At 53.0% G+C, this 12,266-nt stretch overlaps 1 protein-coding gene across 2 annotated transcripts in view; it reads right to left on the reverse strand.

The window, feature by feature from the left end:
* Window positions 1-12,266, reverse strand: part of PRKCB (protein kinase C beta) — a 119,446-nt gene that overhangs the window by 30,648 nt on the left and 76,532 nt on the right. For both annotated transcript variants that reach the window (XM_066977446.1, XM_066977445.1), the window contains exons 9-10: window positions 7,888-8,034; window positions 2,048-2,221 (exon numbers count right to left, since the gene is read on the reverse strand). In XM_066977446.1, coding sequence (XP_066833547.1) covers window positions 2,048-2,221; window positions 7,888-8,034 — 321 coding nt within the window. The remainder of the gene's footprint in view (window positions 1-2,047; window positions 2,222-7,887; window positions 8,035-12,266) is intronic.

Here is a 12,266-nt window from a genome sequence, read left to right on the forward strand (position 1 = left end):
TCCAACGCCGCCTTCTAACCAGCCATTTGGTTTGTCCACCTCCCGCCTGACTCCGCACCGTGAACAGGAATCGGTGCCACCACCAAGTCCCCATCCAGCCGGAATTTATTGTTCCCAGTGCCACTGCTGGGGCTGAGCCCCGGGGGGAAGGGAGGGGAGGGGAGGGGAGGGGAGGGGAGGGGAGGGGAGGGGAGGGGAGGGGAGGGGAGGGGAGGGGAGGGGAGGGGAGGGAGGGGAGGGGAGGGGAGGGGAGGGGAAGGGAAGGGAAGGGAAGGGAAGGGAAGGGAAGGGAAGGGAAGGGAAGGGAAGGGAAGGGAAGGGAAGGGAAGGGAAGGGAAGGGAAGGGAAGGGAAGGGAAGGGAAGGGAAGGGAAGGGAAGGGAAGGGAAGGGAAGGGAAGGGAAGGGAAGGGAAGGGAAGGGAAGGGAAGGGAAGGGAAGGGAAGGGAAGGGAAGGGAAGGGAAGGGAAGGGAAGGGAAGGGAAGGGAAGGGAAGGGAAGGGAAGGGAAGGGAAGGGAAGGGAAGGGAAGGGAAGGGAAGGGAAGGGAAGGGAAGGGAAGGGAAGGGAAGGGAAGGGAAGGGAAGGGAAGGGAAGGGAAGGGAAGGGAAGGGAAGGGAAGGGAAGGGAAGGGAAGGGAAGGGAAGGGAAGGGAAGGGAAGGGAAGGGAAGGGAAGGGAAGGGAAGGGAAGGGAAGGGAAGGGAAGGGAAGGGAAGGGAAGGGAAGGGAAGGGAAGGGAAGGGAAGGGAAGGGAAGGGAAGGGAAGGGAAGGGAAGGGAAGGGAAGGGAAGGGAAGGGAAGGGACATCAGCACCTCCCAGCAGCCCATGTGCAGACCCTGCACCTTTTTGGGCACAGCCCCAGGGCCCCGCAGTCTGGTCCCCAGGGGGCTACAGCTTCCCTCTCCTTCCAGGCCCACGCAGTTCTCTCATCGCTTATCTTCACTTCTTTAAAACACAGATTTCAGGCTTTTCTCTCCCCCAGCTGTCAGCTGAGCTAACAGCCCAGGCTGAGAAGGACGCGCTGGACTGTGCTCCCAGAAATCAAAGTGCTTTGTGCCAGCATTTGATAATACACCCTGCTATACATTTTGATTACATTACAAATACGATTACTATTAAGCTACTATAGGTCTGCCAGGAATAATCCCGCACTGACTCACTTCAGATGCCACAGAGATGCTGTGTGAAATAGGTTCTCCTGCCACATTTTGATTACTGTGCTGCAAAGCTGGTCCACACTCTTTAAATACACTGAATGTGTTTGGTAAATGAAATTTCTGGGATAATATTAAAATGTAATCCTCCTGGATAGCATTGTCGTCGTTCCAAAGGGCTGCACTGATTACCTCTCCCCGCTCCTGCTGACACATACCTGGACATTTTCATTTACAGGTTGCCCAACGGCTGCCCAGAGATTGCTTTAAAAGTCCCCCTTCCGCTTCCCCACTCCCCATCCCCGTTTCTGATTTGTACAAACTCAATAGCACACCCATTTCAAACTGAATTTCCTGCGTTTTGTATTAGTTTTCACTGCCTACTCTGATTTTTGATCACAAGAATGAATTCAGAGATAAAGCACAGCACTTCGCTATTGAATCATAACTCCAGTCACAGGCAGGGGGCCTTCTGAAGGGCTGCAAAACCACATCAACGCAATCAAAAGTCGCCTAATGAAAAAATCTCGAGGGCGCAGATCTTCTCCGTTACAGCCTCCAGCCTAACGTGCACACACAAACACTTTGTTCATGAAGGCATTTCTGCAAGCAAATCGAGCAAGTTATAAGTTTGCTGAAAGCAATGGCACGTTTTAGAAAAGCTAAAATGCGTAAACAAGCAGTAGCCCAGGAAAGCACCAGCCCTGGGACACTGGCAGTGCTGGGAGTCTCAAAGAGGGTTTCTGCCCACTGGCTCACGAGCGAAGCCAAGAGAACGACACCTGGTTTGCAAAGCGCCAGGCTCCCAACGTGTCCGGTGCGGGGGTTCCCCGCCTGCCCTGGGCACGCAGAGCAGCACGGCCGAGGTTCCCCGGGCAGGGCGCTGGCACTCACCATCGTCTGAAAGCAGGAGTGAAGCTGGGTCAGGAACGGAGGCTTCCCGGAGAGAGCCAGCACTCGTTTCTCGACCATGGTGCACTCTACGTCATCGTCCTGGATAACAACATCCTTCTTGAGGATCTTAACGGCATAGAGCTCGTCGGTGCCCTTCCTCTCTGCCAGCATGACCTGCGCCGGGGACAGAACACGTGTGGGATGTTGGTAAACACACATCTGCCACGTTTCTGCTTAGTATTGTGCAGTTCTCGTTACAACCTTCAGAAGAGATTCAGGTGCCAAATGGTACAGAAAGCTACCAGTGATGTTTCCAAAAGTATTTGGGAGCTCTTGCTGTAACAGGTAACACATTTACGTCCTTATGGCCCAGGCCCCTTGGCGACCCGAGCCCAAGGTGCTTTGCCCACGACGCAGTTCCGGACCATTCACCATCTCACCACTTTTTTAATGGTAAAAACTTGCAGTGGAAAAGTTAGTACATAGCTAATAGTACACAAAACCCAGCAAGATTTTCTCTGCCTCGCACACACCCTCCCCAAAGCGCACGGTAAGCAAAACCTCATTACGTGCCAGCCCATCGCCCAGCCAAATCCCCCTCTCATGCAGAAGAATCCATTCAACCTCACTTTTTAAACCATTTTCACCCATTTGCAGATTTATTTACTGCAATAAATGGGATGCACTGTTTCTGCTGGTGCAAATTTCTCTCATTAATCACACCCGCCCCAGCGAGGATCCCCCCAGCCGTTCCACCACGCTCCATCAGCGTAAGCTGCTCCTCCTGCTGCCAGCAAAGCAAAGGGGGCTCGGGAGCGCGCTGCACCCCCGCTCCTCTCCCTCAGTCTCGCATCACGTTAGATTTGAGAGCTCAGTGGAAATGAATTGCTCTACATTTGGAAGATTCTTGTTGAAATCCTCCAGTCACATCAGGAACAGCAGTCAGGATGTTTTGAAAATAAATTACGAGAACTCGACATCAAAAGGGTGGAACTGCAAGGAACTGAAAGGCGTTTCTAGAGCGGGTTTGCAGCGAGAGCGCCGGCAGGTCCCAGGCAGGGCTAAAGAGAGACGACCCGCGCCGTGCTGCCCCTACCACGGCCCCTGGCTGTCCCCACAGGGCAGCAGGAGCCGGGCACGGAGCTGCCCCGCGGCAGGGCCAGTGGCCACCCCTGGCCCCCCGGTCCCGTTGGGGCAGAGCAGGCGTGGGGACAGGACGGCGGCTGCCACCGCCAGGCAGCAAGGCAGGGGCCGCAGCAACGAGCCGCCAGGCTGAGGTCTCTGCTGCCCGCCCACTTGTTAGAGCAAAAATAACAGGCACATTTAGGGAGTACTTTTTAAAAGCATGTGGCTCTTTGGCTCATTTCATGCGCTTGGCTCTGGCTCTGTGACAGGCTGGCTGTCCTTGACACTCTGCTTGTCAGGATTAGCCGAGGAAGGCATCAGGGCTTCCGAGCGCCAAGTGCTTTGGAAAAGCCACTGACATTTACATTTTCATCAGCGGGGCACAGGATTGCAGCGAACACACGCCGTCCTCATCCATCGGCAGTGTTAAAAAGCAGACTGACAGCAGAGCAGCGACTTCAGTAACGGATTTATTTACTTGCTGATGTTTAAAGAAAGTTGAGATTCTGCAGCACGGGGCACAAGCACTAGAGCAATGCTGCTGTGCACAGGTGCTAAAATACGGGGCTGATTTTTTAAAGGCTGGGAGAGCCCACGTGGGCTCTGGCAGTTCAAAGTTGGTGGAAAAGAGAAGCAGCCACTACAAGGACAGGTTGAGAGAAAATGAAGACTTACGTGGAAGTCAGTGGATCACATGCAGTGTCACCACTGTGCGGACGTACCTTGCTACACATAACCCTCTCAGAGAAAAAGCAAATAAAACGGGGAATCTCTGAACCTAGCATCTGTTACTGCCAGGGACGGACTGCTCCGGGGGGAACAGCAGGAGGAGTCCACTTGGGAAGCAGAGAAATCACAGCATGGAGCAGAGCTTGGAAAGCATCCTGGTGCTTTTCAAGATATTTTGCTTGGGGACTCTCAGGGGAGAGAGCGTTGTTGTTGGTAACGGAGTGTGTTTGGAGATGAACACACCAGGAAATTTCCCTGGAGGTACAAAAAGATCAAATGTAAAGATAAAATCAGCTGCTGAAGAATGGGGTTCGGTAGCAGTAAATAGCGCTGTGGGGACTGAACTCTGCCGACTGGAGGCCTGTAGGGGAGAAAATCCCAGGCAGAGCGGGGGGTGACATCGAGTCGTCCCCACCGACCAGGGGACAGCTCCCAGCACCCAGAGCGCTCGGTCTCTGCAGCGGGGCGAGAGGCAGAGGTCTGCTGGTGCACTGAATTAATGCAAAAAACTGCTCCAGGGCTTACAGGGACTGTAAATGTTTCATGCGGTAGCTTTCCAATGACATAGCAGTCCTGAGCCACAGCTGAGCCAAGCAGCCCTGCATTACTGACATGTAAAATGCAAAAGGGCTTCTCTGCAGCTGCCTACAAATCAGCGGTACTGCACACATCGCGGAGGGGCATTCGGTGGGCAAGGGCGAGTGCGCGCCTGGGTGTGTGCAAGGGGGATGCAGAAATCCACATTACTGTATCGCTCTTTCACGTCTGGGCTGGCAGAGCGAGCAGCTACAGAAGTTAAATCGAGACTAATGCTGTTCAGGATGTTGTAATCACTCTGAATTTGCATATGCAGATGGGATTGCAGGCTCTGCTTTACAGCCCATCACAAAAATACCTCCTGCACCCTGCCCGACAAGCATGAAGTCTGTGAGCTTTAGCAGACTCAGCCTGCTCCCCGAGCAGCAGGCAGGGCAGCTCGCAGCCGGCGGGGCTGGGGCAAGCACCCCAGGCCCTGCCTGCAGCTGCTCCGCGGCGCGGTGCCGGCACGGTGCAGGTTCGGCACCCACAGCCTGTCCTGGTGCACGAGGCTGAGCTCCGCGCCGAGCTCTGCGCTCTCGGTGCACCGGCAGGGCTGGCTCCAGCTCGCTGGCATCGCGGTTCCTATGGTGACTGCAGCATGGATACAGCTGAATTCTCAGGGGAAGGACAGCCAGTGATGAGCCCGCTTCAGCAACGTCTGCTAATGACAGCGAGGAAGATTTGTACCCTTTGCTTTGTAAACACAAAAAGATTAGGACAAGTGAATTCGCCCAGAGCAGTTTGCTAACGCCTTGAACCGCGCTGCGCAGGACACGCGTGTTTGCGAGGAGGCGGCATGCAAGCACCATGCAGCAGGTGCCCAGGGCTGGAGCACCTCTCTGCAAGCCAGAGACTGGGCCCTGGCCGCTGCTCTGCCTGCGTGCACCAGGTGCCAGTCCTCTGACACATTCCACACCAGGATGGGGCAGGAGAGCACTTTACAGCGTGAAGATTTTCATGGGACACAAAAATTGTCAAATTGTCTCCCATTGCACTCTAATCCATAACAGCAGAGGCAAAAGTATCAGCCCTACTCAGAAAAACACCTTAAACCCCTCAAAAACGACTGACAGTTTGATAGCATAACAGATTGATTAGCTACAAAAATATGAGCAAGCCCCAGAATTTAACTTCTCTCTATTTATATTACAGCAAAGCAAACCCGGGGCGGGCTGTGCCAAGCGCTGTGTTCCTCCGTCGGGAACATCTCCCGTCCCCTTGCCAAGCCGGGGGGGGGACTGCCACCGCCTGCAGCTCCGGGGGCGCCTGCAGAGCCAGCCCAGCCCGGGCAGGGGGCAGCTGGGGGCAGCCCCAGAGCAGCCGGGGCAGGGACACCGAGGGCTGCCCCGCATCCTGCTGCTGAGCACCCCTATGGTAACTATGCAAGCCCGTGTGAGGTGTACAATCCCGTGATTTTCTGGTCTTCCAGAGTGCAAAACCAGAGCTGAACCTCCATCCCCCAGACCTTGCTGCATGGCTCAGTGGGGACTTTCATCTGCCAGCTCACTCTCTGGAAAGTAAACTGCTTTTTTTTTTTTTTTTTCTTTTTGGTGCACAAAAAGCTAATATTTAACTTGATTTATTCCTGTAATATACAGTATTTGTTTGGGAATGCTCCAGCGTAATAACTGGAGATACTCTGATGCTGAACGCAGAGAAAGCAAGGCCAACACATGGGTACTCCTCATCCTGCACAGCCACAGCAGAGGAGGAAGGAAAACACGCGGCAGCAAATCCGAGCTGCCGGTGCCACCAGGTTAACGAGCTGACGCCTGCGACGGGCTCACTGACACCCCGCTCACACTCGGGGAGCTCTCAGGGGCTGCGGGGACCCACGCAGCAGAGGCTGGGCGGCAGCAGCGCGCAGCAGAGCGCGGCGCCGGAGCACGCTGCAGTGCCCGCTCTGGCCGCGGGAGCGGAAACGCGGGGCAAGGCTCCTGGCGAGGCGCAGGCACACGTGAGGGTGAGGCTGCTTCTCCCCGTACAAACCAATGTGCTGTTTTAATAAGCGCTAATTAGCATATTTATAACATTCTGTTCCAGGGAACAGTTTCTGTCACACATTCCCTTATATAAGCCATGATGCCGACTGAAGAGTTTGCTAATGTTTCTCAAATTAAAAGAAGGAAGAGGGGGGAAAAAACAACTACAGCTTCCAGATGCCAAGCAGCAGACTTTAAAAGAGATTGTTTGTTGGGAGGGAGGGAGGGAGGGAAGGTAAAAGCAGTAAGTGGTGTTCAGGGCTGGGATTTTGGCTCCGCTGGGATGAGGCAGGCACCCCCGCACCCCGCGTACCTCCGCGGCTGCCTCCAGCACCCGGCAGCTGCGGGAGGAGAGCTGAGCTGTGTGCTGCGCCTGCTGGGACCTGCAAGCAACTGAGCTGGTCCAGCGCCATCACCTGCACCGCTGAACAAGGCTGGAGCAGCACGGGCACTAGCACTGTGCTTGCTTGCTCACCCAGGTCGCCAGCGTGCAGCAGACATGTAAAACAGAGCGACAGCAGCGTCGCCCGCAGGGGCGACGGGGGTGCTCTGAATGCTGGGCACCACCATGAGCTGCCCCCGTCCTTCTGCTAAAGCTGTGCCAGTGCCTCTCTGAGCTCTCCACGGGCCCCTCCAGGGAGGCGGCAAGCTCCGGGCAGGGGCTGGGAGCTCCCGGAGCTCAGGTGCCAGCGGCAGGAGGCTGGGAGGGACGGGGTGCCAGCCGGGACGGGCAGGCTCGCCCCTGTGCGCGCTGCGGGTGTGTCGGCAGCGCTCCCCTCGTGTTTCTGTCCTGCCTCCGCCCCAGAGATCTGCCTGGAGGCAGAGCACTGTTCCCTGCAATTAAGGCAGTTCGCTAATCAGAGCAGCGTCAGGCCATCTGTCACAGCCGCGAACGCGGCGCTGGTGCACGCAGCCAGCCACCTTTCTCCTGGCCTGGGCTTTGAAGTCACGGCAGCAGTCCGGGGACTGGAATTTCTAATGGAAATCATGACAAAGTTGGCAACACCCCAAGAAAAATGAAGGCTCCGAGTCACATAATTACTAGAAGAATGAAATTCTGTTACCACTCATAACCAGCCTGGAAAGTTAATTAAAATGTTCATGTATATTTGTAACTATTAAAGGGGAAAAAAAAAAAGCCCAAATAAAAGAGCTTTAAAGACACAGTACACACCCTGCTTCCCGAAGAGAGCGTCTCATTGTGGTGCTGGTCTAACCCGACACCTCAAGTCTTTGTCACTGTGACGCAGCAGGACCAGAGCCCCAAAGGCAGCCAACAACCAGACCCCAATTACCAGACACGAGGCAGAGCAAGGGCAGAGCAGGGCTCCGGACTCCTGGGCTAGAGCAGCCACACGGCCACTGCTCAGAAATGTTACAAACATTTTAAATACAGCACGTGCAAATGCGTATGTCCTACCACACCTTTCCAAAGCTTCCTTTTCCCAGCACCATCAGGAAATTGAAATCTGAAAGTTTCATCCGATCTCTGCTCCCGTTGTTATCAAACTTAGAAATGGCATTTGTTGTCTTCTCATCTGCAGCCTTGGACCCTGTGCCAATCTTGGCTCTCTGCAGGGACAGAGATGGAGAAAAGAGAAAAATTACTGAAAACAACATGCAGAAATGTCATGATGAAAACAGAGAATGCTCCTGAAATCCCACGTTAATCAGCTCTTTGCTAGCTCAAAGCCACACCAAGCTATGGAAGCCTCCCTAAGCGCCGTGGGTGCGGGTCAGACACAGCACGTGGCTCTGCCCGGCTCATCCCCAGCTCAGCTCCGTGAGAATCCAGGAGCCACGTCCCCGGGCACTCCAGCCGCCAGCTCCTCCTGCAGCTTACAGGATGCGTCCGTCCGTCCTCTGCTCACGGCCGGGGGAGCTTCTCCCACGTTGAACGGCCACCCACGGGACCTCCACAACACCCGCGGGTGGGTGCGGAGCTAGAGCGGGGGTCCCAGGACCACACCCGAGGTGCGGGTAGCATCGACCTCCTGGAGCGCTGGCAAGCGGCGGCTCTGGAGGGCATCCTTACGGACCGCTGCCATCAGACGGGAAAACTGCACCGCGGCCAGGAGCGTTCAGTGTCTTAAACCTTGAGCACTGCCTCAGAAATGCCAACCCATAACGTGCTCAAGGCCATCCGAGTATAAAACAGAGCCTTAAATGAGCTTTGCCTTCACAACGCTGACTTCTGTCTCTCACCTTATGAGAAAATGACAGGTAAATATAAATATATTGTTGTGAAATACAGGAATTGTTATCAAGCTCCAACTCTGTTACTATCTGATATCAAAGAGAATTGCACTCCTGTGCCAGTTCAGGCTGAACGTAGGAAGCTACAAATTCGTTTTGAAAAAAAAGCAGAATAGAAAGCACTTCTGCATCCCCAAGCAATCACACGAGCTGGTTCAATCACAATTGCTTATTAAGAAGCCCTCACAAAACCCCACATTTTTTAAACACAAAATCTCATCAGTTGCTTGGCACCTTCTCGTTGGTCCAGGGGCTATCTAATTTGCTGAACCACAATTGGTAAAAACTATCTCACAATTTATTCGGTTTTAATTTTTAGAAATATGCCACAGTGTAGGGCTTGCATTGAGCTCAGTCTAGCATGAAATTCCATTAACCCGATTCCAGCAGTTCAATTTGACTGCTGCTCGCAGCTCCTCCAGATAGGAGCCTCACAAGTAATCTCCAAGCCTTTGCAGCTGCTAATTGGTTATTGCAAGGTTCTCCTTGCTGTAAAATTCCCCATTCAAGGTCACCTGCAGCACCTACAAACATCTGAAAAACTGCTGCACTGAAAACTAAAGGTACAGTTTCAAGGATTTGCAAACATCATAATTGCTACTGCAGCTCTGAACAAGTGCCCCAGGGAAGAGGCTGAAATCATTCAACAGCCTGATACCTGCTACTGCTGCGAACGAAGCAACACACACAGGATGCTTGCCTTCAGATGGAAAACAACAATGACAACAACAAAACAAGAGTTTGTACATAGAAAAGGAAACAAAGTCACCTCTCTGAATGTATCATAGGATGTCTGGGGTTGGAAGGGACCTTAAGGATCATCTAGTTCCAACCCCCCTGCCATGGGCAGGGATGCCACCCTCTAAAAGTACAAAGTTTCTCCCTAGCTGCAATCTTTGGGCTGTTGCAACCTCCCCAGCACAAGGGGCTATCTGCCACAGCATTTTAGTCAAGGTCAGTTCGTGTGCCCCAGGGCACTGCCCTGGGGGTCCTGCTGCCTACCCCACCACCTGGAGCTCCTGGCGTGCGCCATGCCAAGGGAGAAATGGCTGTACCTGACGTTTGGCACAGCGATCTCCGAAATCTTGCCCAAGTAAAACAATAATCACAGTTCTGATCAGAAGAGCACAAAGCCTTGGACACTCCCCACCTTATCCATCTCTGCTTTTGAAGGAGAAACCTCTAAGTGTACAGCTGTGGCACTGGCTGAAAGCTACTCATTTAATTTGGCTGTAGATGGATTCATACGTGTGCAACTAAACAAGACCAGCCTTTGCATCGTCACAGAGCCAGCTCCATGTTGTGTGACTTTGCCTTCGGCAATCCTTACCCTATTGTATTCCAAACTATCTGTAAAAGAAACGTGTACTTATCAGCAGGCAAAACAGTCATGTTCTGTGAAAGCTTCCCTAACTACTCTATCACAGTTAAAAAACAATCTTGTCAGATCAAATTTGACACTAAATTAACCTCTGCGAAAACAAGCTTTAACAAGATTCAAGGGCAATCATCGTGTTTCCATTAAATTACACCCAAAAGCACACCTCTGCGTTTCAGACAAACACTTGTCTCCTGCATGCCCGCAGCTCCAACACCGCAGCACCGGCACTGGTCACGGGAATCTGAATGAAGCTGGACCCAAGGAGGATGGCGCTGTTGCTCCCGAGCCAAGCGGGAAGGGTGAGCATGAAGAGGGGGGAAGGAGGAAGATTTTAATTTGCTTCACTCCAGCAAATTCGCCAGCTGCAGCCCCAGCACTGCCAGCAGCACCGGCGGGTGCCCAGGTGAGCACCCGAGTGTGGAAGCGACTCCGGGTCTCTGCTGCCACCAAGTCCGCGGCTGAAGAGCTGCTGCTGCAGTCGTACTCGGTCCTGTGCTTGACCTGAATTGCGACATCGTGGTATGTTCATAGGAGGTGAGGATACAGATACAACACGGCTTCCTTGATCAAACAGGCTCAGCATGCAGCTAGGCCGGGAGTGAAAAAGGTCTTTCGAGTACAGAGCTCAAGATAACAGTCAGGGAGAGGTCTAGATCAGCACCCTGAAGTGGTGTCTGGTTTTTGCTATGGACTGTCTTTAACGTCCACCTCTAAGTGAGTAAAAAAAGTCCCTTAACCTGTTCTTTAATGCGCTCCTAATGCTGACACGATTTTGAGACCTCTTTAAGGTTTACAACTGAAGCATGTCGAATACTGCTCACAAAAAAATAATAATTAAAAAAGCACTTGACCTTCGTTATCCAACTCCATTTGTCATAGTTAATTCCCTACATCTGAATTTATGCAATAGCAGCTGATGTTCACATCTATCAAGCTGTCCCAGCAACCGGCTGATAAAGACCGAGCAGAATTGGCAGCGGGTGTGCTGCCAGGCTTCACGCGGGGCTGCTGTCTCAGGAGGCTTTCTGCTGGAGCCCAGGACGTGCCCGCTGCAGACACGAGGCTGCAGGAAGAGCACGGGCAGGACTTCAGCCAGGAGCCACGCTGCAGGCTGCCGGAGCGGGGCACTGCTCCCGCAGAGGCAGCTCGGCAGGCAGGCAGGCAGCACGCCCGCGGCACCGTGCAGGCTGACACCTCCGTCCTTTCGGCCGGCAATTCTGCAGTGCCAAGTCCACTCAAAATATAAACCTGTCACGCACACCTCAGCTTGGTCCTATTGATTTGTGCTGCCCAGGAGCAGGCAGGATCAAGCAGCGCTAACACAGATCGATCGAAGGATTCCTTTTAGCCCTTATCCTCTGGAACGGCAGGCCGGCCCCCTGGCTGCTGCCCTACAAGCAGGCCCCACTGCATTCTTCTCACCTCTCGGGGCAGCTGGCACGAGCCATGGCCGAGCTACTCAGGGATTTCTTTCTCTCCAGCATTGACTTGGTCACAGTGGAGGGTGCAAGCAGGGGAAGATGCAGGAGGGTGGGGATACAGACAGAGCCTGGCAGCACGGAGGGACGCTTCTGGACGGTACATTTTCTGATACGCAGTCAGCTCGCCATCTGTGACTTCCACCACACATACCGTTTTAACACCACTGGAACATCAAGAAATGTAAGAAAAGCGGGTAGCTAATTCTCTGCCGAGCTGACAACCATGGCATATGGTTGTATGTCAACTGTTGCATTAGAACTGTCTTATTTTCTTGGATATTCAGGCAAGTTATATATAAATGAGATATGTAAGTGAGATTTAAAAAAAGAAAGGGCATTGAGAGAAAGGAACTGACTCTCCAGTCCCATGCTAGAGTTAAGGAGTTCGTACCGACATCAGTTAGGGCAAATATTTTATTTTGTGCATGGCTCATTTCAGGCGAGTCTCCAGATGTACTACATTCATCCTCAGGGTTCTGGGAAGATTTTAGCTGTACTGAAAAAATGGCAAAGATCTATTAATTCAGTGCTGTCTGGATCAATCATTGCAGCAAAATCTTCTATGGCTTACTGAGTAGTGAATAGACATTTCTCCCTGAAGCATCTCTGGGGAGTTATTTGGGTTGCGAGAGCAGTGCTACACGCCAGGGGAAGGACGGTTACCTGCGTTATCAAAAACTAAATCA

Source organism: Anser cygnoides, chromosome 15 (genome assembly GCF_040182565.1).
Source record: "Anser cygnoides isolate HZ-2024a breed goose chromosome 15, Taihu_goose_T2T_genome, whole genome shotgun sequence".
Taxonomy (NCBI): domain Eukaryota; kingdom Metazoa; phylum Chordata; class Aves; order Anseriformes; family Anatidae; genus Anser; species Anser cygnoides.